We start from the raw sequence: 27,010 nt of genomic DNA on the forward strand, positions 1-27,010 counted from the left end.
TGATAGTTAACTTTCTGGTATGCCTGGGGTAATATTTGTCTCTGTTGATTAACCTTAGCTTGAATTCATTTTACCAAAGTTTTGGAAGATGCCTATCATACTATAGTGGCTTTGAATGACTTAGAAATTGTGTGTAATGTTTGGTCGAACTTCCACAGATTTATGTCGCTGTACCTTTATGTCTTGTAATTGTATGTCAGTCTGTTCTCTGGTGGTTTCCAGTTGATAACTTAAGAACAGATCCTGGGAACTTGTAAAATTTAAAAATGAGGCATTAAGGAACATTAAATGATGCTCCTCTACCTAAAGGTGAAAAAAAGGGGGATGGCAAATTTTCAAACTTGAAAACTACATTTTGAATTTTGCTGAAAATTAAACTTAACCAGTATTTTATTGTAAACATCTATGCAAAGTTTTTGGCTTTTTGATTCTTCAGGATCAAAACACCTTATGTCGCTGGTTTATCACTGGAACTTCGCTACTATTTCTGAAAATTACACAAAAATATAGTTCAAATATAATTCCTTTTAGTATCATTCAATACCTATTTTATACCCAGTAATACAATTATTCAACTCAATATTATTCTATGATGTCTGCAAATAAAATTAAGATCTATTTTTCATATCAACTGAAGATTTGAAGGACTCCTTTTTTGGTTTGAAAGATATTTAGTACAGTCGACTCCAATTAATCGCATATCGCTTTATTGCATATTTCGGTTATTAGCATAATTTTCTCCTGCACAAAACCATTTCCTATTATTCTATTAGGGAAAAAATCACTTATCTGCATAGGCCTTGCAGGTGCAAATGTAATAAATTGTCATTTAGGGAATTAAGTTCTTGCTGTAATGTGTCAAGAAGCATAAAATGTATTAAGCATGTTCCATTTAACACAGTTATTAGTCAAATTTTTCATCCTGTCATTAATATTTTACCATTAATAAACAGGAAGTAAAGAGCATTGATTTTAACCAAGTAAAATTTTCTGGAAAATTCAAATTGATAAAAGTGTCTTTTTGAAAATCTTGTATTTATCAAGGATATTGTTTTCTTAAGCTGAAATTGGTTTTAATTTAGTATAATTAAAGTGTATGATTAATACTCTGTTAAATAATTTTTCCCCATCTATGCACTGGATTCCTAAACTCCATACGAATCCATACAAACAATGCTGCATAGCTGGATCTGCAAAATATACCACCAAACTGAAAACTTCTATACTCACAGCTCTAGAAGGTGGTCTCCTGTCTTACCACAGCACTTGGTACTCCCGTAATGATATTAATTCAATGTGTATCCTGAAAAATTTGTAAGGTCTTCTGGAAACCCTAAATTCTAGATCATTATCAAAATACAATAAAATTAAAACCTATCATTTTTCAACTCTATATACTACTATACCTTATACTCAGTTAAAATCACAACCAAAAACATTATACATCATTGTTATTCCAAAAAAGAATACAGATACAGATATGTAGTACTTGGTAGAGATTCTTCACACTTCTTAAAAAAAAAACAATTCCAAATTATCTTCCAAATATACTGAATAGGCTGGAATTTTTTTATTGACAACATATTTGTCCAGTGTGGTGGACACCTTTTTCAACAAACGTCAGCATTTTGTGCTACTCTACTCAATGACCTATTCCTTCACTCTTATGCAGCTGACTTTATTGGTGATCTGATCCAAAGGAAGGAACATTATTTAGCCAGATCCTTTGATCTCACTTACTGCTACACAGATGACATGTTGTTAAACAATCCTAGTTTCAGGGATTTTATACATTGCATCTACCCCAAAGAACTTGAGGATACAACTGACACTATAAAGTCAGCCTCATATCTTGACCTACACTTAAAGATCGATGGTAAAGGAAAACTATTTACCAAACTATACAACATACACAATGACTTTTCATTCCCTATTGTCAACTTTCCTTTCATCTGTGGCAGCATTCCTTCAGCACCTGTGTAAGTTTTCATTTCACAACTCATACGTTATACCAAAGCTTGCCATTTCTATGCAGACTTTTTGTACTGTTCTAGACTTCTGGAACAAGGTTATGTTGCTTCAAGATTAAAGTCATCACTTCAGAAGTTTTATGGTAGTCATCATGAAATCTTGGATCATCATGGTGTATCCAACTGCACCATGAGAACCGATTTATTCAAAGTGTCATAGTTTTTCTTTCCTCTTTCTTCTACCCCTAACTTAAATTTTTATGAGCAGCTTGGCGGGTGTTTCTGGAAAAGCAGTGGACACTTACCCTACCGGTGCACCTGGTCCATGCTCCTAGTTTTTTGTGGAATCTGAGTTGCTCACTTACTTTCGTTACTTTGTGTAACTATCATTTTGGTTATTTAATGTTCTTTGTTGTGCATCTTCGTTTTCCATGTCTGGTCTTTGTTCCTGGATTACATTCTTTTTATTTCCACTAGAATCTTGGTTCTCTTGAATACTCTTCATGAGGGCTGTCAACATTTTACAATTATGATCATCAAAATAGTTACGTCTCCATCACTTCCGTGGAGAGACATATTGTGTTTGTCCTGTCCACTTGTTTATAAGCACAACTCCACAATTTTCATAAAATTTTATAGGTGGTAAAGACAGCTTAATTTCACCAAGAAAGTACCTAGGGATCTTAAAATTGGTAATTGCTGAATACAGGTAGTCACTATGACAGGTTTGACTGTATATTGGAGCAACATGTTTTAACTATTCACTATAAAATATGTAAGAAAAAAATATATCATTTTACATTTTTCTTGTACTTGAAATAAAACAGAACTATACTGTTTACATATATCATTTATTATCTATTGTACAAGACATTATAAAATATAAATCATAATTATTTCAGTGTATAGTGATGTGTAAGAACCAGAATTATTGTCTGTTTGTCAAATACCTTGACAGAGCGACAGAATCATATTAGTTCCCTTACTATTGAAATCAATAACAGATTACAAATATAGACATTTGTTTTAATCATAAAAGTAAAGTAACTGTCAAAGACTTCATCAAATTACACACTTCTACACAGACAATAAATGTAAACCTTAAACAAAATACGATAGAGTGAAACCTGGAACCTTTAATAAACCAGATACCTGTCAACAGAACCTTCAATTAACCAGATACCTGTCAACAGAACCTTCAATAAACCAGATACCTGTCAACGGAACCTTCAATTAAACAGAAACCTGTCAACAGAAACTTCAATAAACCAGATACCTGTCTAAACCATACACTTTTTTAAGTAACTTCATACCAGTCTCAATTTTAAATGAACCTTGATAAACCAAGCACCTGTCTAAACTGAACAAATTCTGAACGGGATTTAATTTAGACCAGTTTCATTGTATCACTGTTAAATGCTGATAATTATTTTGATGTATCTATACATACATGTATGATTTGGGACGAAGTAAATCATGGGTTAAACAATAAATAGATGGATTGAACATCAATCAACAAAAAAATCATTTGTTGGATAAAAATACATTAAAACAAATATCATGAAGTTTTTATCTAGATAAGACTTTTATCATACAATGGTCATTAAATGCTGCATTTTAAAAATAGAAATGTGAAGTTAGTTTTATGCTTAACATGTACAAATAGTATCTTAAATATATATTGTAGGAGACAATAAAAAAAATTATGAAATTGTGAATTACTGCATTAGAAATTTCAGAAATAAACTTAACTTCGAACACCATTTTAGTAAACAGAAAGACAAATATTTACCATGAACACAACAGTTGTGTACCAGTATCTAATCAAATATACTGAATATAATCTTGTGTAAACAGTTCAGAAAATAGATTTATGTTAAGAACAAGTGAAAAAGTCTTGGTTTGTTGAAGAAGCCTCTAAAGAAAATGACATCAGCACCACCAAAAAATTAATATCAATACTGCTGATATACCATCAGTACTACATTAAAAATCTACTAATAAAAATGACTTATTCACAAGTTTTGATATCACAGCTCGTTGAATACAGTAACTGTATACTATAACTTGACATTTTCTGATTTGCCACTGCTAAGACTGTTAATTAGAGCTGCTATCTGTCTGTGTTTCTCGACTTCACCTCTTAGGTTTGTCATTTCTTTATCCTTAGCACTGACTTCTGCCTCCAATTTACTACAGACCAACTCTAGAGATGTTACCTGAAAAAAAAGTTAAATGTTTCCTATGAAGCATTTCTCAGTAAAGTTGTGTTTTATATCAGTAGACCATCATAACATTTTTGAACATGAACATTTGAATGTAGGTATAAAGCCACTGGATTTACAAGTTACAGTAATTCTTCAGAGTAATAAGGTATTGTCAACATAACATTCTTGTTTTAAACATTTCTTTTCTTTAGATTTGATATTTAATTAATATGATTTTTGGCTTTGTCTATGAGGGATGGAGTTATTTGTACTCAAACATTTAACTTTGTTGATAATCCACTGTGATAATCTTATATTGCTATTGACCAACAGGAACACACCAGACTTTTTATAACACTGCTGTGCATTTGTGTTAAAAGTTTAAACAATCACTTCCGAAAGTCATTTTAATAACATAACATGATTTCTGACAGAACAATTTTAAGCCATTCATGTTTCTGAGTATAAATAGAATGTCATTGACACTTTACCTTTACCAAGTCTCGTTACCTACCTGTTGATTTAATTCTTTTTTAGCTTTCTCTAACTGTGCAATATTAGCTCTGTGTTTATCTACAGCCTCTTCAAGCTGTTCTCTCTCTGCCTCAGATGTTTTATAATCCTTCTCTAGTTTACTATGGGTCTTGTTTATCTCTGAAATTAATCCATTGTTTAAAAAAATCTAAACTGTAATCATTCCAGTAACTTTTTTATAAGTATAACTTTATCTGATTTGCGTCATGAATTATTTTGTGCTATTCTCATCAAGAAATCTATGTATATACATGTAAATGAAACTCTGATCTTATCAAAATGAACAAACTTTTTTGACAATCATGACAAGTTTCAACCTTCATTTTTCAAAAACAATTTGTTAAATCTATTAAAGTAGACAACATCTTTATCAAACTCAATGTTGGAAGTGTCTTATCAATCAACGAAACAACTCTAAATAAGCACCTGTTAACTTGGACTCCTTTTCCTTTAAAGTCTTCGTCATCTGTTTTCTTTCTCCTTCCATTTTATGAATCTGTTCTGAAGCCCTAAATAAGGGACGGAACATTTCATTATTATTCTAAACAATATAAAAATTCATTAAAATATATTTTTCCAGAATTATATGTAGGTACAACTACTTGTAACATGTCAAGGTTGATATGCATATAAGTATTACTAGGAAACCGGTGTCTTTCAGTTATACATGTATACACATGGGCTGCACTGGCTTCCAAAATTCTATCACCAGAAAAATCACCAGCTGCCAATTTTTTCTCACAAATTTTCTGAAATTAGAGCCAAAATAAGTGCCAAACAAAAAAAACAAACAAATAAAAAAAAAATTTTCTTTCTTTTTTTTTTTTTTTAAATATGACAGTCCACTGAGTTATCTTTATAGTCAATTTATCAAAGTAACCCCTTAAATAATGGCATACATGTATCCAAGATTCACTCTTGATGCATGTATAAAGCAGGTTTTAAGCTCAGGGTCTTAAACCATTAGTCATATGCAAAATGATTATGTACTACTCCAGAAACAAGTGTTTTATTTCTATCAAGGACTTTATATTACTATGCTCATATAATCCCAATTAACTTTATCTTAAAATAAAATTGATTTTTTATCTATAACTTTTCAACAAACTTGTATCTTTTTTCAAGTGATAAAATTTCTAGCAATGGACCATTAATTGTGTCCCTTTTTAATTCTCTCTTGTTCTCTTATACTCCTGCTTGATATCTGAATTCTATGACTTAATGCCTTCAGTGTTTCCTGAATTAGATTTTGGGAATCACCATTCTATTTGTTTACCAATTTTCCTGCCAAAAAAGTCACATGACAAAAGTGTAAACAAATGTCATCCATTCTCTTTTATCAATTCTTGTATTTCAAAGTGTTTAGACACTTTTTGATGAGATAATCATTGTTAATTGGATTTAATTCATTCTGTTATTAGGTAAATCTGTTTCTGAATGTATCATATGGTTTAACAGGGCTGTGATACTTGTATGTAGCCACCTGCACATGTCCAAGGTTGTGTTTACCTTTTGACCAGATGATGAGAGTTTTGATTGGTCCAATAATATATTTACATCTGATTGACACCTCAGTCAATTAACTCTGGTGTCAACACAATTGTTTAATTGGAGAGAATATCCATTACTGACAAGCTTCCTGTCAATTTTAATTAACAAAACCTAGGCACCAAGAAAATCGCCATCTGGTTATTTTTGTCACCAGATCAAATAAAAAATCGTAAATTGCGACATTGGCGATATACATTTAGATGTCTATCACGATTTAACTTGTAATTATCCCTTACCTCATGTAGGTAATTCTTCACCTAAAATTTAGCATTTAACAAAATGGAATACCATAAAAAGTTATAAAATTACATACTATTACTTCAGTTTAATTCAAGCTTGCAAGTATTAACTTCCTAATAAGTAATGCACAACCATGAATAGTTAAAGGCACTTGTGTTGAACTCAATATAAATTTGAAATTAGATAATACATGCTAGCAGCTTTTAGAGTTTTGGCAATTTAATGGGTGAAAACACAAAATCATTCTCATTATTATAAACTTACACATCAAATTTCTGTTTTAGAGACTCCATATGTTTTTGTGACATTTCATGCATCTCTGTCAGAGTTTTGTGTTCTTGCTCAAGAGACAAATGGACTTTGTTTAAATCAGTGAACCTAAAAAATGAAAAAAAAATATTTAATGATATAAAATATTTGAGATATTTCAATCACATCTGGTATGCTATAGAATGCATTTATTACTAAACAAAGATCATATAGTAATCCCATATAGCCCAAAATAAAATTTGTTCAATGAAATAAGAGGCTCCCAGGAGCCTGAATCGCTCACCTGGTTCCATTTTGCCTTTCAAGGGCAATAAATTAAACAAAAAGTTGTCCAACAACTTTGACTCAAGAAAACTTTGATAGGACTTATCATAAGGATCATTTCAGCATATGAGAAGATTTTTGAAAGAAATAACAATAAAAATAGCAACCAAAAAAGAACATTGAAAAATGGCAATAACTCCAACATGGCTGAACAGATCAAAATGAAAATTTGACCACAGATCTCATCATGCTGAACACTTTCACCAATCTCAGAATTTAGGTAAACCTAATGGTTTTGAAGATATAAGCGAAATACTACTGTCTGACCCCTATGTTCTATTTTTAGTAACTGTGGCCATGCTTTTTTAACGGATCAAAAATCCCCACATCAGTTCTATGCAGGATACTCCAAGGAACATTCATACCAAGTACGGTTCCAATTGATCAAGTAGTTTTAGTTTAAGAGGAGAAGAGTTTTGAAAAATTGTTAACGACGACAACAGACGCCAAGTGATGGCAATAGCTCACTTGGCCTTTGGCCAGGTGAGCTAAAAAGGCTATAATTCCTGAACATTACAAGTAATACACCATTAGCATTCTTCATCTGCATTAAATGTTTGTAACATTGTGTTCCAGTTGATAAATAGTTCTTTAAATTCCATCAAGAAACCAAATAACAAACATGAACAAATTGACAGGAGAATTACTTTATGGCTGAAGACAGAGTTGTCTACTACAATGTACACATACAATTTTTTTTTAAAAATCTCTCAACTGATGAAAAAGAAATTACAGGATTAAATAATCAAGAAAACACTTTACAATAATAATGATCCTAGGATTACATGGTAATAATATAACATAGCTAAATGCTCCTTGAAAGTTTCTATATAACTTACTTGTCTGATAGTTCAGAATAAGCAGCTGTAAGTTGTCTGTGTTCTGCAGCCACCTGATCTAATCTATAATATACAAACAATATTCAACCTAATGATACAGAGAATAATGGCATAACCTGTAAAGGTTATTCAACCTAATGATACAGAGAATAATGGCATAACCTGTAAAGGTTATTCAACCTAATGATACAGACAATAATGGCATAACCTGTAAAGGTTATTCAACCTAATGATACAGAGAATAATGGCATAACCTGTAAAGGTTATTCAACCTAATGATACAGACAATAATGGCATAACCTGTAAAGGTTATTCAATATCAAAATAATATATAATGTTAAAACTGAAAATGACCAAGCCATCTAAAATGTTTTTTAAGATTCAATGCTTTTCTAGTAACAGGAATACCTAATTATAATGAAAAATAATAGTAAAACATAGAAACAGAAGATTAACTGACTGAGCCAGACTTTCACATAATCATGGATAATAAATTGTTTTCTGCTATTCTTAGTCAGTGGTTAAAAATTACAAGAGTTTTCTCCAAATTTTACATCTTCTAAGATTTTATGAGACAAACCAATTTTCCTTATAAAGCCTATTCTTGATTTAAATTACTTCTCCACTACCCTCGGTAAAATTCAGATTTAAACATGCTTGCTAAAGGTCAATTTTTATTTTCCCCATCTCCAGTGGAGTCATAATTTAAACAACTCAATTACTGGAGGAGAATCTCTCTCTATATATATATATATTGTTCACAGAAATATAAAGGGATAATCAACATACTTGATTTTCTCTTCAGACAAAGTCTCCACAGAATTCTGTAGTCTTTCCCTCTGAAGTTTTAACTCGTTCATTTCTTCTTTACTCTTCTCAAAGTTGATTTCTGATGTCCTTAAAAGTCTTTTAATATTTGCAGCCTGAAATGAGCAATTTTCTATAACATGATTCAAAACAATACATGAAAATAAATTTTAGATCAATGACAATTTATGGAAATAGTTTTCTGGCAAACACTAGGTGAGAAATGACATGTAAGAAGCTTAATAAGTATAATATGTATTCATTTCAACCAAGAAATACACTTAGTTAATTACAACATTTCAGGGGGATTGTAAGCTAACTTTTTGAACTCTGTACCTACACAACGTAGTCCATTTCAAGTAAATACCCATTACCAGTTATTTACAACACAGATTTATAGACATTAGAAAAAATTCAAAAGGAAAAAGAATTGATGCAGAAATAATTGAAGCTTCCAGTTCAAAAATAAAACTAAACAACAAAAAAATAACTGAATTGTTTAAAAATCTGGTACCTCAGCTTCATAGCAAGCCTTCCTAGACCGATGTTGGCTGATCAGTCTGTCTGCCTGTACTAAAGCTAAACTTTTAGCTTCCAGTAAATCTTGAAGCTGTTCTTCTTTTGTCTGAAATAAGGAGGAAAATTGTTTTTTAATTCAAAGCTCTTTGAAAAAATATAAACAGTAACTTTAAAATGTATTAAAAAGACCACTGAGACTTAAGGAATCATATTGCTTTGATGTGATGTCAACATCAATTATATCATCATCTAGGACAATTAAAGTAATCATTTCCACAAAGATAGGGACTTATTTACATTGGGAGCTAGCAATCTAAAAGCAAAACATAAATGTGAAGAGAGACTTGAACATTACTTATATTAGTAATACAAACATACCTGTAATGACTGAAGCTTGTGTTCATACATATCTATTATATCTGCTGAAGTAGCACCTTTCAACTGAAAAAAATATCAAATTAATTCAGTTGTTCAGTAAGGCATCTCTGGAGACTTATATCTAAAGATAATGACTTAAAATACATTTCTCACATTCTTAGCTGGTGATTAAAAATGCATGTGACGTTTTAACCACCGGGTGATTAAATTTCTGCGGGAGTTTTCCAGACATTTTACATTTCCAAGTTTTCTACAGATTTCATGAGGGAAAACAGATTCTCCTCCAATGCTCTCAGGGATAACAATATTTCTCCACTCTTGATAGTTAAATTTTAGATTTAACCCACTCACTAAAGCATGTGGATTGAAACTTAAATATAACTAATTCAAGTGGAGAAATCTTGTAATCCCCTCAAGGAGAATCTATATGTACAACACTGTTTTTACAGTTTTTTACATTTGCATATGAACACAATTTCAAAAAGTCCAGTCATTTGAATGATGCAGAATGACAGACTCATGAAATCTAAATACTATAGAATATAAATTGGTAAGACTCTTGTTTTAATTTTAAAATTCACTTTTTAACTTCTAACTAACCTCTAATCCTGACTTCATCTTGTCAATAATGGACTGAACTGAAGCATCTGATACATGTGAATGATCTGGCATTCGGGAGGCATCAAATGTTGACATCCGAGAGATGTCAGGTGACCCATTACAGTTCGCATTTTCTTTGTTCTCTGTACTTTGTAGTACAGAAAAGCTATAGGTCATAGGTCGTTGTGTGGGTGTGGCCCTATGAAGATCCTCCTTCATCTTACTGTTACTGGCAGCCAGAGCATCTCCTAGTCTATAACAAAGACATCAAAATGGTGATTTGTTGTAAGTCATATATCAGTAGTTTTGCTGATTGTAACTTTGCCCAGAATGACTTCCTAGTGAATATGAAAGTGACAATCTATCTAGATATGTAAACAAAAGAGAAAAAAAATACTCTAAATCCTACCTTCACTAACTAAAAATTATCATAAACCACTGAGTAGCAACATTCAGAATTAAGTATAATTAAAAAAGCCATATCTCAAGGTAATCAATAAAACCATTTAAATACATTTGTTACATCCTAAAAACAACTCTTCTTATGTTCATTTCCTTGGATAAACTATATATATAAAATATTTTTTTACTGGTTATAGTATAAAAATTCTGGTGGGAAAATTTCCTGTTCTTTTCTGTAGTAGAACGTAACCAAATTTTAAGTGTTAATATCTCCAGTGGGCAACTTTCATTTGCACATTAATTTTTGAATACAATTTCTATGAGGTCTACCAAAGGATTTCCAAAAAAGAAATATTTGAGATTAAGAAATGCATGAATCAATAATCATAAGGTTCTGCCTGGTTTTAAGACAGAGCTGTACTTAATTTATATCCATAGTTTATCTTCAACTTAATTTTGTGATTAAATAATACAAGAACTTTCGACATCAGTAACTCACTAATCTGCCCATTATACTCACAGTACTGTAGGGAAAGCATCAAGGATAGAAGCAAAACAGATGATCTGTAATGTGACTTGTACAATAGTTCTGTGATCACTTGACAACCCAGCTGACAGGAATGGTACTATCCTACTGTCCTGTAATCAGTTATCACAAGACAAATAATTTAACAGGTTGACCTCCACAGGTGACCTTGGTTCCCTTGATTACTCTTTGACTTCCACAGAAAATAAGTATTATTTGAAAGTTTCATTGTGATCATTCTTATACAGCTTAATTCCAGATATTGTTTGTTGTCATCCAAATATCACAATCCTTTGCAGTCAGTCTGTAGTTAAGTTAAAGAATTTTTTTTTAAATCATGTAGATTCATTGAATATAATTGTTAACATAAACTTCTATTAAATACTGTGTTATTAAAGTACAAATGAAATGAAATTTTAAATGAAAATCTGTTAAATATTGCCAGACTTCAAACATTGTAGGGCGTTTTATTTGCTGATTCTGCTTTATTATTGTATCTGAAGCAAGAAAAAAAAATCATTTCATTTTAAATAGAATCTATATGTTGACTATTACCTGTAATGTGGACGAGAACAAGGCATCAACTTCAGGTAAACTCTTGGCCAGTTTAGCCATTAAATCTAAAGTGTACATCACTATCTCTACTCCCATGTCACTAAAATAATTCATACATATCTGGTCAACTACATCATCATACAATAATAATTCATGCTTCAGTTTTTTATTACTAAATCATGGTACAATGGGATGTCATGGTTCAGTTGTTTATCATGATTGTTATGAAAGCATGTCATTGATGACATATGGAAATCGTAATATTTTTTTGTGTTACTTTAAAAAATACCTTACATCATGCACTGTATGTCTCTGCAGATAAAGGGATTGTCTTATAACATTTATTATTTTCTGTTTACATCTTGGTAATTCTATTTGAATGTAGAAACATGTAAAGCTAATAATGTTCTGCACATTCTTCTATTATCAACATAACAATAACATCCAAGGTGTTTCACACGTCAGCTTCCATTTAAAGCCCATATTCCTACTTCAAAAAGAATAGACGTTTAATTTTACTTACCTTAAATCATCACTAATAGGAGTAAAAACTTTAGCATGTGTAGCCACTTTATTATTAGAGAATTGGAACTCTAACATCCCAGAGAATAACTGCATGTTAACCATGCCTAATAACTTTCTCTTAATATCCTCTTCACCTGTTAGAACTTTGAAACAGTTTTTTTATAAATAATTAAGAATAAATCTTTGGTACATTGCTCATGTCATACAATATTTACATGTAGGTAAGAACAGATATAATTCACAATTTCTTCCAAGTGCAAATAAACACACAAAAATAAAAAGTAGTCTTTAACTTCAAAAACTTTCCATCCTCCCGCCTCAATAAAACTACAGTGGATTCCGCTTATTTGCATAGCCTATTTGCCAGCAAAAATTATGCAAATAACTGGGCTATTCTTATAACCGAAATTACGATTTTACCGGAAGTGTGAGTTCAGGTAAGACGACGATTCTGTGGATCAACCAGGGATATCACTGTTCAACATTCCTGGTATTTAATTGTTATAGACCTTCTCATTGTATTGTTCTTTTATCAATAAATAATAATATATATTGTGTTTGTCTTGTTTATTGACCTTTACGTTGTGTGTATTTATAAGTAAAACCACATGTTTCTCATCTATAAATAGTCAAGTAATTCTATGACCTTTCTATGAAAGAAAATCCCATATCTCCAGTTTCTTTGAAATTTCTATCTGTGACAGTTTCTGGTCAAGAAGTTTTATAACTACATACTTGTCAACAAGTGTGAGATCGTTACGCTTTCGCTCAGACATTGAACTGAATGAATGATGACTTTTAATTTTCCGTTGATATTTATGCCTAGTAATCCAAGCTCACTAAAAACTGTTCACCTCATTAAAGAAAATTAAATTTACATTGATAATCATTTGTAGTCGGAAAAATTTGAAAAGGGACAAAAAATACCCCCAAGCCGCATTATAAGTGTTCACATCAGGTGATGTTTGGTATGTCGTCAGAAGTCTTTATTCACCTAGGTGCTTGTTTATTTTTATGTAATTAGAAATCATTTAAATTGTCTTTTATGTCCATTATGTTTTTAATCCATTATTAACACCTCCTGATTGATGATAATCTAGTTTTTAAAACAATAAATATGATTGACATATTTATGACCCGAAGGCTTAAAATTTGGGAAATCTGCCTTTACCTGGAAGAGCATCAATACACAAACAGATAATGTAAATACGAAAACACTTCTCTCATTCATACTTTATTTAACAAAATAATTATGACTGGCCATGACATGTTGACAAAATAACAGCTGTATTAGCAAAAAGAAACATATTTTATTAGTTACCTGATTAACTTGTACTAATTTGTAAATAAAACACTGCCATTTCCGGTTCAAACAATCCGATAACAAGGTAACATATTACTTTCATACCTATCACCGGCAAAATTCTCTATGCAATAAACAGAAATGCACCTGCAAGGCCTATGCAAATAAGCGATTTTTTCCCTAATAGAATAATAGGAAATGGTTTTGTGCATGAGAAAATTATGCTAATAACCGAAATATGCAATAAAGCAATATGCGATCAAATGGAGTCGACTGTACAAGTAAACTTTTATCAAATATCAAAATAGCAAATGTACAATCTTCTTATAACTATTACATGTAATAATTACTCACCAAGACACAGCTGTAAACATTTAATAATCTTATGACTGATTTTTTTTATGACAGACTTATCCCCCTCTATCTTAGTTCTGAAAGACTGCAAGGCTAATGGTAGAACAAGGTCAGCATGGGCTGAGTACTGGATTCTGGTGTTGGAATATATCATTTCCTTGAACAAAGTTTGTAAGGAGTTATTAATTAATCTACAGGAAACTTATTTTGACAAAATAAAATTAAGAGGTGCGCTTTAAGCGCATGATACGCTGTTGCCCTTTTAACTTGTCCTCATGCTTTTAATGAATTTATATGATCAACTAGAAATACTGTGAGCCCTGTCAGATGCCCTCCCCCCCAAAAAAAAAGTAAATAAAAAATGCACAAAAATTTGGCACTATCAAGACAACCTCAAGTTTAATGAAGTTTGTTGTCTTGATTTTTCACCCATACATTTCTATTTTGTTCAAAACACACTTTTCTGACAAGGTTACCAAGTACCTTTTATATTTATTAGTTGATCATCATAACAAATGGTTCGTTTTCAACAATTTTTCAACGAATAAATTTCCTTGGCCGTTTCCGCCTCTTTTAAAGAGTAAAACTTCATAACATGGAAACGTAAAATTTGACATTTATACAAATTGGAAGGGAGCTTACTTCAATAGATATAAACAATTCACCAACATTTCATAAAAGTTAGTGAAAGTGTTTTTAATTAATTTTGCGAAAACTTGAATTCCCCTTTTTTAAGTATAAAAATTCATAACACGGAAACAATAAATCTTAAATTTATAAAGACCAAAAGGGAACTTACAACAATAGATATAAACAATTCACCAATGTTTCATAAAGGTTGGTGAAAGTGTTTTTGAGTTATTGTCCGAAAACTTGAAAATTCCCCATTTTTTATGTAAAAAAATTCATAACATGGAAACGAAAAAATCTGAAATTCATATAAATCAAAAGGGAACTTATGTCAATAAATATAAACAATTGACCAAAGTTTCATAAAAGTAAGTTTCATGATAAGTAAGTGATTTTTTTTCAAAATGAAATGTATAGAACAACTGACTATTTGATTTGAAAACATCAAACTGATTCACTGCTCTGTTGATTTTGGGTTTTTTACAAAATGCATTGTATAAAATAATGCTGTCAAATACCTCATAAAACTCTGTAAGGAAGTCAATAGCAAGTAAAGTAGCTTGATCATGTGACTCAGCAGGCTGTGATGCCCAATGAACAATTGCAAACAGAGGTTCTTTGATTTGATTGGCTGGCATTGAAGAAAGGTCAGTGTACTGGTTCTTCTGCTGAATAGAACTGGTTGACAGGATGCATTTACATATTGTGGGTCGTATACCTTCCACTGCACATAGTGATAATAGCAATTCAAATATCTGTAAAAAAAATTTCAAATAAATCAAAATTTCATTTTGTTTGAATTGGTAAAACTTGAATATGCATGTATTAAAGACTTTATATAACACTGCAACTAAAATGAAAGTGCTGTCAGCACTGGAGGTTTTTGACTCTTGTGAAAATTGTAGCATAAACAAAATTTCGAAGATTACATGATGTAAAATAAAATTGTGATCATAGATTTGCATTTTTCATATTTAATATCAAGAACTGTTGTTTCCCTAATATGTTTATATCAGATGTCAATCCATGCTTTTGATCCAACTTCACATACAAAATACAAATTTTGTTCCATTTCCCTTTTTTCCTAAATTTTTAAAACTGTCCAAAAAATAATTAGCATTAACATTAAAAAACCACAGTAACAGATTATTTATTATACATGTACTCAATTAAAACCAATTTCAGCTTCAGAAATAAACTTCCTTGATAAACATAAGATTTCCAAAAACTTGACACTTTTATCAATTTGAATTTTCCCCCCAATTTCAATTGGTTAAGAACACTGCTCTTTACTTCCTGTTTATAAATGATAAACTATTCTATCTAGATCTCAATTCTATTTGCAGAAATAATAGAATATTATTGAGCAGAATAAATGCAAGAAACACATTTACTGGTTATAAAAGAGGTATTGAATGATATAAAAGCAATTACATTTGGACTATATTTTTGTGTAGTGTTCAGAAATAATGAAGTTCCAGTGAAAGTCTGGCGGCATAAGGTATTTTGATACCTAAAATCCTAAAAAAGCAGATGGCAGCATGCTACAAACTCTGTTCACTTGGGACAACTGTGGACACAATATTAGTTTTTGACACACTAAACTATAGGTACTTACAGTTCATTATGGACAGAGTGACTGATTTGGACATACTATATCATTTTTGAAATTGGTAAAAAAAGATTTTGGGTGTGTGACGACTTTGACCCCTTATAACTTGAAAACAATAAGATATCAAATTGAAAAATACTGGCAAGGCTTTTCATATCCAGAGTTCAATAAAAAATACTAAAAGTTTACTTTTTGGGACCCAATTTTGTACTCCTTCAACTCCATAAAAAAAGATAAGCCTTCCCTATAAAATGAATTTCAAACAGAATTTCAAAAGAAACAGATTGACATCTTAATCATAAAAAATTGGTTCAACAATAAACTTTTCCTATCAATTATAATGAAAACACCAATTTTCCCCTTTTAGCCCCTTATTTCAAAAAAGGATGAGGCAAAAAACCTCCAAAAACAATAGGGTCCTCCATCATATCACAAGGAAGATGTGTTCAAATTTCAAAAAGACTGGATAAGTTTTACTCAAGTTATAGTAAATAAACTTAACAGACACCAACAACAACAAAGATGACAGGGATCTACCATTTTACAACCCAGATTTTTTTGTGGTTGTATAAAATATAGAAACACATAAAAAAAATTAATAATAGGATAATTAATTGGATAGAGTGAATAACCAAATATGATCGCGAGTGCTGAATAACTCCTAGAATTAACGAGTGTGCGGAACTTGTTCTGTGCACAAGTTACTCTTACTGCATTTTTGGCAGGAGTGATCATATTTTAGTTATTCACGATAACCAATTGATTATCATATTTATTTTTATAAATTTCCACCATTATTCATTGCTATTTTCAACATAAATTTAAAAGGTAGATTGATATTTGTGTTGTGACTTTTTGGTTGGAGAAAGCCCAAGAATGAAATTACAGAATTTATCTAACAGTGTGAAATATTGAAAAGTCAGTTAATCACTGCTATCTATATAATAATTTCTCATATCCTCAAACAACAAAGATGATAAGAATGTGGTTAATTTTGTACATAGAAGAATTAAGTTTCCCAGCAGGATCTGCTCCAAAAAGTGAATTAAAATGTTCATGAAAGTGGTCTTCATGATAAATCAGTAGTATTGAAGACTGAGGGTCGTGAAAATGGTTATGGGCCGGTAAAAATTTCACTGAAAGGCTGGTAATATCTATAAAAATATGTTTTGGGCCTACAGATCGAAAGTTGTATACCATAGTGTATTTCTAATATTAAGAAAGTACTTGAATTCCTGGATACCAATTTTCTTGGATCAGAGAAGAAACACAACTTTCACAGTGCCACAGATTTAACACTCTCTATATTGAAATACATGTATTTATACTTACTTTCGCCACAGATTCAGTAGTACCAGTAGATACCTGATTTAAAACTCTTTCTATACTGGAACTTAACTTTTCAAACCTGAAATAATGATTCAATAAATAACAATATCATACTAGAATTTTTTAGCCAATAAGACTGAAAGTAATAAAATAGTAAATAGAATATGAAAAGTGGAGATTTGTATAAAGGTTCATTGATTATGACAACATACTTACTGAACTAGTGACTGTTGAATATTATGATTTTTGAGTAAATCACCAAACAAATCGACAGCATATTGTCTCATTATGACAGATTCTTCATTTAACAATATGTTAAACATCAACTGAAACGTCCACTTAATGTTCTTTGGGTTAAAAAGCTGAAAGCAAAAGTCATTTCATATATCAAAAAATCTGGATAATTAAAATGTCATAATTAAGTTCCTTTAAAAAGGCATTTGACTTTTCTTTGTTATAATAAAGAAAGATAAACAAGATGTTGCCTGCTATATGGTGATAAGAATTTTCCTTTTCTGTCAAATAAAGTCATAGGGAAAACAGGAAGTAGATATGAGAGAAACCAAAAAAACGGTGACACAGAACTAGTCATCGACCTAAAGCAATACTGTGAAGTAATATTGTTCATGGTATACCAATTTTCACGGTTTTCTTGGGTAGGCCAACCCACGAAATTTGATTCCAATGAAAAGGAGAATCCCTCTGATGTGTACACTGAAAACCACTAATTCAAGAATCCACGAATTAGTATTTCTTCCCTAAACAACGAAAATTGGTATCCATGAATAGAAGTGCTTTCACAGTATATCAAATATCTAAAACAGTTTCTCCAACAGCAGCTGAAAAATTTCTTACAGAAAAGTTCAACAAACAGACTGAACAGACAGACAAGAGGATTGCAATACAGCCCCACTCTTAATATTTGGGGCATAACTATGGAGGATTACATAAAGAACAAAAGATTGTAAAAAACACCACAAATTAAAGCCATTTATAATGAGGTGACATTTTTTTTTCCGAACTAAATTTGTATTACTACATAACTTAATATAGGTGGAACTACTGAAGCATTTTCTTACACTGAAAATGACCTTGGATGCAGAAAGAAAAATTAATATCACTAGGAAACAAGAACAATAATTCCATGCAACAGAGAAGTAAAAAATTAAAGTAATGGTCAAAATAATTCACCCAATCCAGTGATAATTTCAGCCAATCGAGTAATAATTTCAGAATGGTGTGTTCAGACATATTCTACATGCATACATTTTTTTCTTCATTTTTACAGGGAACAGGTTCTGATTGGTACTTACAGTTTGTCCAATGTCTTGATGAAGACATAGATTAGAGATACAACAGAGAGTGAAGATCATCATATCTCTATGGTTCTGTTCATCCATAAATGACATTAATGTTTTGTACAAACTCCGTGAACCATCCTGATGTTAAAACATAATAATGTAGAGGTAATGAAAAAAAAACTTAGTTTTAACAACTTTAAACATATGTATGCTAGTAACATGTGAAAAACCTAAAAATATCACAGACCTAATATGAATTGGATTCATTGTAAAATGAAGAGATTCTGTTAGGAACAATTTATTAAGAGTCTGATTTCATAATCATTGAATTTTTTGCTTTCCCATATATCCATTCCACAAAATGAAATTCACTTCGAGATGATGCAGACATTACTGCTACATGCATGTGATTTTCACACATAAACTATAGATTGTTTTTTATCCTCTATAATTGGCCATTTCTGAGTTGAAGAAGCAAATTAAGAATTCACACGAACTCATCCCAATCAGCGAAGTTCAGTGAAATTCTTTTAAGTTGTTTATTATAATTTAAGACCAACCAAATTTACCCTTACTTTATTTGGTAATAGTTGACATATTGGTACGCGAGTCAATAAAAACTGAATATTTAGAGCAAAAACATGTACTTAAAATAATTCAAAAATGAAAAACCAGAAAATCTTTTTTTAAATTTACAGCTGTTCCAGAATTAATCGTGAGATGGACAGGCATCTCTATTAAAATTTGATGGGTTGTTATTTTAGATAGGTACTAGCCTCAACAATGAATACAATTGTATGCATAAAAAGTGGTACCTTCCCACACCTATAGATACAATTATTTCTGAAACAGCTCTTAGCATCTTTGCCTTGTGCTTAGACATACATGAAAATGTTGATCTTGTGTTAGATTGTATTAGTCTTTTTCACTTACAAGATTTTTTATATAAGATTGCACAGCAAAGTTATCCCTGCAGAGGTTTACCAGCAACTTTAAACATGGCAATGTAAAATCTGTAACAGGTTTAGTTCTGTAAAATAAAAAAAAAACATTATATACACTTAAATAAAACATGGATTTTTTTCTCTAAGAAAACAAGACTTTTGTATATACTCCAAGTGGATTTTAATAAATCAATGAAGAAATATACATTATCTTTACTGCATGGTTTATGTATTTTTGCTCTGCAGCAACTGTCACAATACTGAAATGTATTAATAATTGTCAATGAAAATATTAAGTTATAAAAGTGAAATGGTCAATAACAGAAAAGGCTTAGAAAGTGATTTCAAAATTGGAAATAAATTCATAAATCAATGACCAGAAGACAAGAATTTTCAATTTAACATTAAAACCAATTGAAAAAACTTAAACCTTGAGGGTTTTTATTAATAAAAGAAATTCAAACCATAGAAGTGAAGTTTCATTTGTATAAAAGAAGTGTGAACAAAGAATTTACTTACATGTGTTTTAAAACAAAATGTAACAAATCCTCAACATATAAATCTTGAAAATCAATCTTGTGTCCATAGGTAACCTTCTGTAATAAATTTAGTACCTGAAAAACAAGAAGAAATCTCTTGAAATAAAATCAAATGTTCTAATGCTTAGGAAATTGTAATATATTACACACTTTGAAGAAAGGGGGATGAAAAATATGTTCACAAAAAATTGTATAAATATATGATTTAGTGAATCAAACTGTTTCATTACCATTGTTATTAGCAAAACAAGCTGCCTATTTCATTTCTTTGCCATGAATGAAATGTGTAACAATTACAAAGCACATGTTTATTTTTGTGTTAACCAGAAACAGCACAATGTCATTTGATAAATGTTTGTGTTAACCAGGAACAGCACAATGTCATCAGATAAATGTTTTAATTTTCTGTTATCAGCTGAGATCTGTTGAATGAATGTATTGTCAATATATTCTGAAAGACCTATTCGTGTGGTCAGACAGCAAGGATATCAATACTTTATCTCTGCCTTGCAGTGATTGACAAAATAACATTGATAATTTACCTCTATTGTGAAGTGACTTGACATAAATGACATTAATACTTTACCTCTACTCTAAGGTGATTTGACATAAATGATATTAAAACTTCATCTCTACCATGAGGTGATCAGACAAAAATCATACTAATACCTTACCTCTACCGTGAAGTGATCACCAGGCACACCACCATGAGATTTAATAATATCTGCCAGACAGGGTGTTAAGTGGAAAGACTCATGCAAGGAGTCTTTATTATCAATATCTTGAGCTGGAAGTATACACCATTACAACTAAGAATTAAGTCTTAAAACAAACAAACACAGGATAAAAAAATCAGTAGCCTAAAAAATCAAATGTTCAAATATACACAAACACAAAACTAAACTGTATACAGTATGTATGTAGTTGGTAAAGAAATAACAATGTAATGTGTTAATATACTCCAAAATGTATGTTACATTTAACTTTGCAGGCCATTATAACCAACCATTCATGGTAATTCATCACGTGGTCCTATATAGGGTCCTTTTATTACCGGAAATTGGAATCTATCATAAAAGGCCTGCTTGATTGTTTTCTTACCTAAATGCTGGAAGAAAGCAATAAATTTGGGCATAAAACAGGGCTTAATATCTCTAGGATCACGGAGTAAGTCTATCACTGCATTTATACAATTAACAGCTAACATATTCCTTAGATTGAAGAACTTGAGTGAAGAAGGACGGGAAGTTAAGCCAACTAATATCTGAAATGAGAAAAAAATTAAATTATATAGGATATTTTTATGGGAATATCTGAATAATATATATGAATAACGTTCATCCTCAAAATACACTAGTTTTAAAATGTTTAGAGTAGGTGAATAACAATAAGCCAAATCAACTATTAGCCATGATAGATCTGAATACATGTACCTATGATGAAATATCTGGTGTATTTTGTACATTATAAGCAAACAAAAACAATACAATTAAATGCATATCTCCTGGGCTAATTAACTTCTTTTTGTTCATCATCTCCTTTTTTATTTATTTATCTATGCAGATACCGCATTTAAATTAATGACATCAATAGTAAGATATAAGAACAGAGGATATGAATAAGAAAATTGTGATGCATTACTGGCAATATTGGCAATATAGCCTGTTTGCCAGTTTATCAAAGTTAATCATGTAAACATGTGGATCTGAAAGAATATGCTAAATATTCTAAGCGAGCTTTGGGTCCACCAAAATTATTAACTCAGCCCTTTGAATATAGTGACTTGATGCACCTTTTTAACCAATAAAGTGCAGACCACATGTGGTGCTTCCAATCAAGGAACATGTAAATGTAAATAAATTTTTTTTTAATAACTACATGTAGGTTGATTTGGTTGATCTTGGTACATGTATTGATTAGTTTGTTTGTTTGTTGGGGTTTAACATCTGAGCAGCAATATTTCAGCTATATCCAGACGATATATTGATTAGACCATGTACGTTATACATGTACTATATACATATTCAGTAGTGTAGTAGTAATAACACAGAATACATTACCTCCAGTTGTCTCTGTAGATAGACCATATTACCCTCAGTTTTACTTTTCTTGTACTGATTGGCAGATATAATGACCTGTTTAACACAGTTTGTTATCTCCATTTTGCACAAGTCTGAAATTGAAATTATAAAATAAATACAGTATTTTGGTGTGTATTACGTATTTATGTATTGTGCGCAGTGCAATTTTGAAGGTCTAAAAGTTTTTTAGACTTAGGTTACAGTAGAATTTTCTATGATAAAAGATTCATATTTTGTACTAGATGGTTAATTTATTTACCTTGATAAAGTATTTCCAACAAAAACATGAAAGAAAGAAACTTACATTCACACTAAATCATCATGAAAAGATCAGAAGCTACATAAAATAGATAAATTTTTTTAATTTGGCAGCATGATAAAATTGCCATAGGATGTATGAAATGGCTTATAAAACAAAATCAAAAGTCAGGAAAATTAGACATTTACGGTTTTGGTTATCACTCAAATTTCGTGATTTTTATTTCAAAACACTATCAAACGTTTACTGGACCTTCAGAACTTTTACCAGACCTACAATCAGAATAGAAAAAAAAATATGAAGGGGTAATCAAAAACCATTTAATTTTTGCTGCCCCTGCTTTTTCCAGGCACCGGGTAAGCCTTCCACATTTGGATTTACTTTTTGCATGTTTGGTCTGCAGAACCGGGAAGTCATTTTTTTTTCCAGGGACAGACCATCCTTAGCGGCAAAGCTCGAAACTTGTGAGTTTAATATGTTGTTGCAAATACAAAAAATTCACATAATATACATGTAATGAAACGAAATAACAAGTTAACAGTAGGTACAAATGTAAGATAACTAATAAATTCTCCGAACCAAATCAGACGTTACTAACACGTTTTGCTTTTATTTGGGTCAAAATGTGCAGTGTGGGAAACCACTGCTTGCGAAATACGAGTAGATGTGTAATTTGGCGAGTTCCAAGGAAAGTTAACCAGCCAACAGGTTATTTAGTTAAACATCCCTTAACATCATACATTAAAAATATGTTCCCTACATATTAAGAAGTTTAGCTTGAATATGTCAAGTAAATTTTGCACAATTCCATTGACTTGTAAAGCATTGTTTACGACCTGCCATTTTAATTTCCTGTAAACGGGATAAGCCAAAACCTACGCAATGGTCCTGATCTCATATTAGTAGTCAAACAAAATTATCATGGTAATTTGTGAAATGTTACCTTGCAAATTAGTTGTTTATTGTCAAAATAAAAATGAAGAAGAAGCAAATGATAAACATTTTCTTGTTTCATAATGATGAATCTGAATATAAGTTCAGAAATAGAGAACTTTAAGTACTTGAAAAACTTCAACGGGGGAATTATTTGAAAACGGAAAAGATTTTGATTAATTTAGAAAGAGTAATCAAGGGAACCAAGATTATAGCAGTAATCAAAAGAATGTAATCCAGGGACAAAGACCAGACATGGAAAACAGACATACACAACAAAGAACATAAAGTAACTAAAATCATACATACAAAGTAACAAAAACAAATGAGCAACTTGGACTCCACTAAAAACTGGGAGCATGGACCTGGTGCACCGGTAGGGTAAGCGTCCTGTTTTTCTAGAAACACCCGCTGAGTTGCTTATAAAAAGTCAAGTCTGGGGTAGACAAACGAGGAAAGGATACTATGACCCATTGAATAAATCAGGTTTCATAGTGCAGATGCATGATGACGACCATAAAACTTCTGTAGGGATGACTTCAATCTTGTAGTAACATAACCCTGTTCCAGAAGCCTATTTGTTAGAGTTCTAGCGTGATACAAAAAGTCTGCTAACTAAACGATATTCTTTCTTTTGGATCAGATCAGCTATAAAGTCAGCCTCATAAGAGTGAAGGAAAAGGTCAGCAAGTAAAGGAGCACAATTTCTTCCCATTGGAATGCTGATCGTTTGTTGAAAAACATGTCCACCACACTGGACAAGTATGTTGTCAATTAAAAATTCCAGCATTTTGTAAACATCTTCCTCTGTATATTTGGAAGATGATTTGGAATTATTTCTTACAAAGTATGAGGAATCTCTACCAAGAACTATATATTTGTATCTAGGTATACCATCTTTTTTGGAAAAACAACAATGTATAATGTTTTTAAGTCGGGATTTTAACTGAGTATGGGGAATAGAAGTATACAGACTTAGAGTGTTGAAAAATCATAAGTTTTAATACTATTTTATTCAGATAATAGTCTTAAACTGATTGTCTCCAAAAGATCTTTTGAATTTTTTAGGATCCACATTGAATTAATACCACTACAGGAGTAACAAGTATTGACAGTTATGAGTATAGAAGTCAAAAATTTCTTAAGAGGTTTGGTGGTACATTTTGCAGATCCAGCTATGAAATGTTGTTTGTATGGATTCTTGTGGAGTTTAGGAATCCAGTACATAGACGGTTATTCACAATCATCGTCTTTGGTAGAGACCAAAAGACGATAGCACAGATTTATGGTTTTCCACCATCTCTTCTTTGGAGAGTGTGGTAGCAGTATAGGTCTTATTTCTATTTGGCTAGCAAGAGCAATATTCCACTAGCCAGTATGGCAAGTTGTGAAAAAAATGGTTTCCCACACTGAATGTGTCATATTAGTCCTCGAAAACATACATATATGTATTTAAATTTTCCATCAGTGGATGATTCTTATTATTAAATATTCTAGTCTCGTTTCTGAAAAGATTACATTCGGAAAACCTCAAGCATTTATTTCATTTCTCATAAAATGGCAGAGTTTGTTCTGATTGGGACCATTATTGAAGCATGTGTTATCACTAGGTTGATTGGTCTGTTATTTACAGGCATATTGAATTTTAGAAGGACTATTTTTGTAATACTACTATAAAAAAATTGTTGTTTACCAAAATTTCGTAGTACTGTTATTAAACTATTTTAGCTCATGAAAATATTAACCGATCCGTAGGTCCTGTAAACAGAACAATTTTACAGGACCTCTGATTTTTCCACCAGTCATCCGTCAGAGTTTGGCTGGGACTGGTCTTTTAAACATTTTGTCTTGCCTGCATTTTCACTGCCTTTGGTACATGACGAAATGTGTAAATTACCCAAATACTCTTTTGATGACTTCTTCATTATTATGTGATATTTTGAGCTGGTAATCTGTACACATTTACAAAATGGTATGATGGCTATGCAGGAGTCAATGATTTTTAAAATGTTTTCAGAAAATTAGATTTTTATTCGATTTTCAGTTTCCAAAAGTACCAAAATGTGTAACCTGAAATTCCCATACCCAAAGTCAAAGTCCGTATATTTGTTATTTGTACAATTTTATTATATATTTCACATTAGAACACCATAAAATCATTAAAATATTAAGGACAATAAATTAAAATCACATCAGATTCTTTCTATGAGACTTTCTTTTTCATTCTTGATAAGATCTTATTCATTTTTAGCTAGTACTGGGATTCGTGCTGCAGTATGGAATGGAATTCAAACTCTGACATTTCTTTTTTAAATCAATATCTAATCTTTTATACATGTAACTTTATCCAAAGTCTGTAAGTGAAGTTTTTACCTCTGAATGATTTCAGAAAAACGTAAAATCTGGACTGGAAAGTGAGAAATAGTCCATTATTAGTTTGGCACGATAACTTCCAGGTACACATTTCGGGCCTTTTGAGATCATAAAATCGACTGATTTTGAAAATATAATAAATGTTCTCATCATGTTTTAACTTCAAATGATTTAAAACATCATTCAGAACTTTAGGACCAAGTTTCAGTATAAAATTCCAAATAATGACATAAAAATCGGCAATATAGTGATTTGGATATGGGTTACACATTTTGGGGTGTACCATTTTTGAAGCTTTAATGTACCCAGATGCAGTGTTTTGTTTGGACGAAAGTTTCTAAATTGTCAGTATGAATTTTTAGATGAATTTCTATAAGTTAATAGCAAGCCTCGTTAACTTGTCAGGCTATGAATACATGTATCAGCAAAAAAATACCAACGCTTCAGCAGTGGGATAATTCAATTACGTCAATATCCAAAAACATGGCCTAAATGTGAACACATGAAACATAGACAAAAACACGAAATTGAAAGTTCAACAAGGAAAAACTTGGGATTATGTGCTGAATGTAACAAGAATGGATATGGTGAATATGTCAAAGAGACAACAACCAAATTGGGATACAAAATGTCAGCTCAAGGCTATTCATGAGTTCAATGAATGAGAAAACCCTCACACCACAGAGAAGGCTGCAGCAGGCTCGCAAACCACACTGTATTTTGATAGCCCGTTAAATGAATATAATTAAGCTTCGGCTTGAAGTGTCATAAAACAGCTGGCTGTCTGACATTGACAACTATTGAACTGAGAGTGACAGTCATGTCACAGTAAATTTTTAAAAATTGTTGTTTTTTGCTAATTCAATACGTTTACCTGGTAAAAACGAAGTATTTTGATAAAGTGAAACCGATCGTTGTTGTAAATTTTATAAAAATCTACTTATATTCTATAGATTTTAAAAAGAGTTATGGTTTCCATGCAAGACTTGATATGTTCGTCGCCATCTTTGAAATTTAAACTTCCCGCCGCATTAAAAACAACAAGAATTCTATTATTAACAGAAAAAAAGGTGATTAATTGTAACTAAATTTTCTTAAATAAATT

General features: G+C 31.2%; 1 protein-coding gene across 1 annotated transcript; it reads right to left on the reverse strand.

Annotated features, from left to right (window-relative positions):
- Window positions 1–2,802: 2,802 nt before the first annotated feature.
- Window positions 2,803–26,917, reverse strand: LOC148615350 (protein CIP2A homolog). The gene is made up of 23 exons (XM_088590262.1): window positions 26,780–26,917; window positions 22,320–22,432; window positions 21,361–21,523; window positions 20,934–21,046; window positions 20,240–20,334; window positions 19,710–19,806; window positions 18,789–18,914; window positions 17,692–17,837; window positions 17,479–17,554; window positions 15,053–15,289; window positions 13,905–14,061; window positions 12,246–12,390; window positions 11,723–11,822; window positions 11,162–11,280; window positions 10,240–10,492; window positions 9,640–9,702; window positions 9,257–9,367; window positions 8,725–8,858; window positions 7,936–7,998; window positions 6,767–6,880; window positions 5,138–5,220; window positions 4,692–4,831; window positions 2,803–4,189 (listed from the first exon to the last, which is right to left on the reverse strand). Exons 2-23 carry the CDS (start codon window positions 22,419–22,421, stop codon window positions 4,031–4,033), a joined length of 2,796 nt encoding a protein of 931 aa, XP_088446388.1. The 5' UTR covers window positions 22,422–22,432; window positions 26,780–26,917; the 3' UTR covers window positions 2,803–4,030.
- Window positions 26,918–27,010: the final 93 nt, after the last annotated feature.

The sequence above is a fragment of the Perna viridis genome, chromosome 6 (genome assembly GCF_037379345.1).
Source record: "Perna viridis isolate PV_CMFRI_1.1 ecotype Kerala chromosome 6, ASM3737934v1, whole genome shotgun sequence".
NCBI classification, from domain to species: domain Eukaryota; kingdom Metazoa; phylum Mollusca; class Bivalvia; order Mytilida; family Mytilidae; genus Perna; species Perna viridis.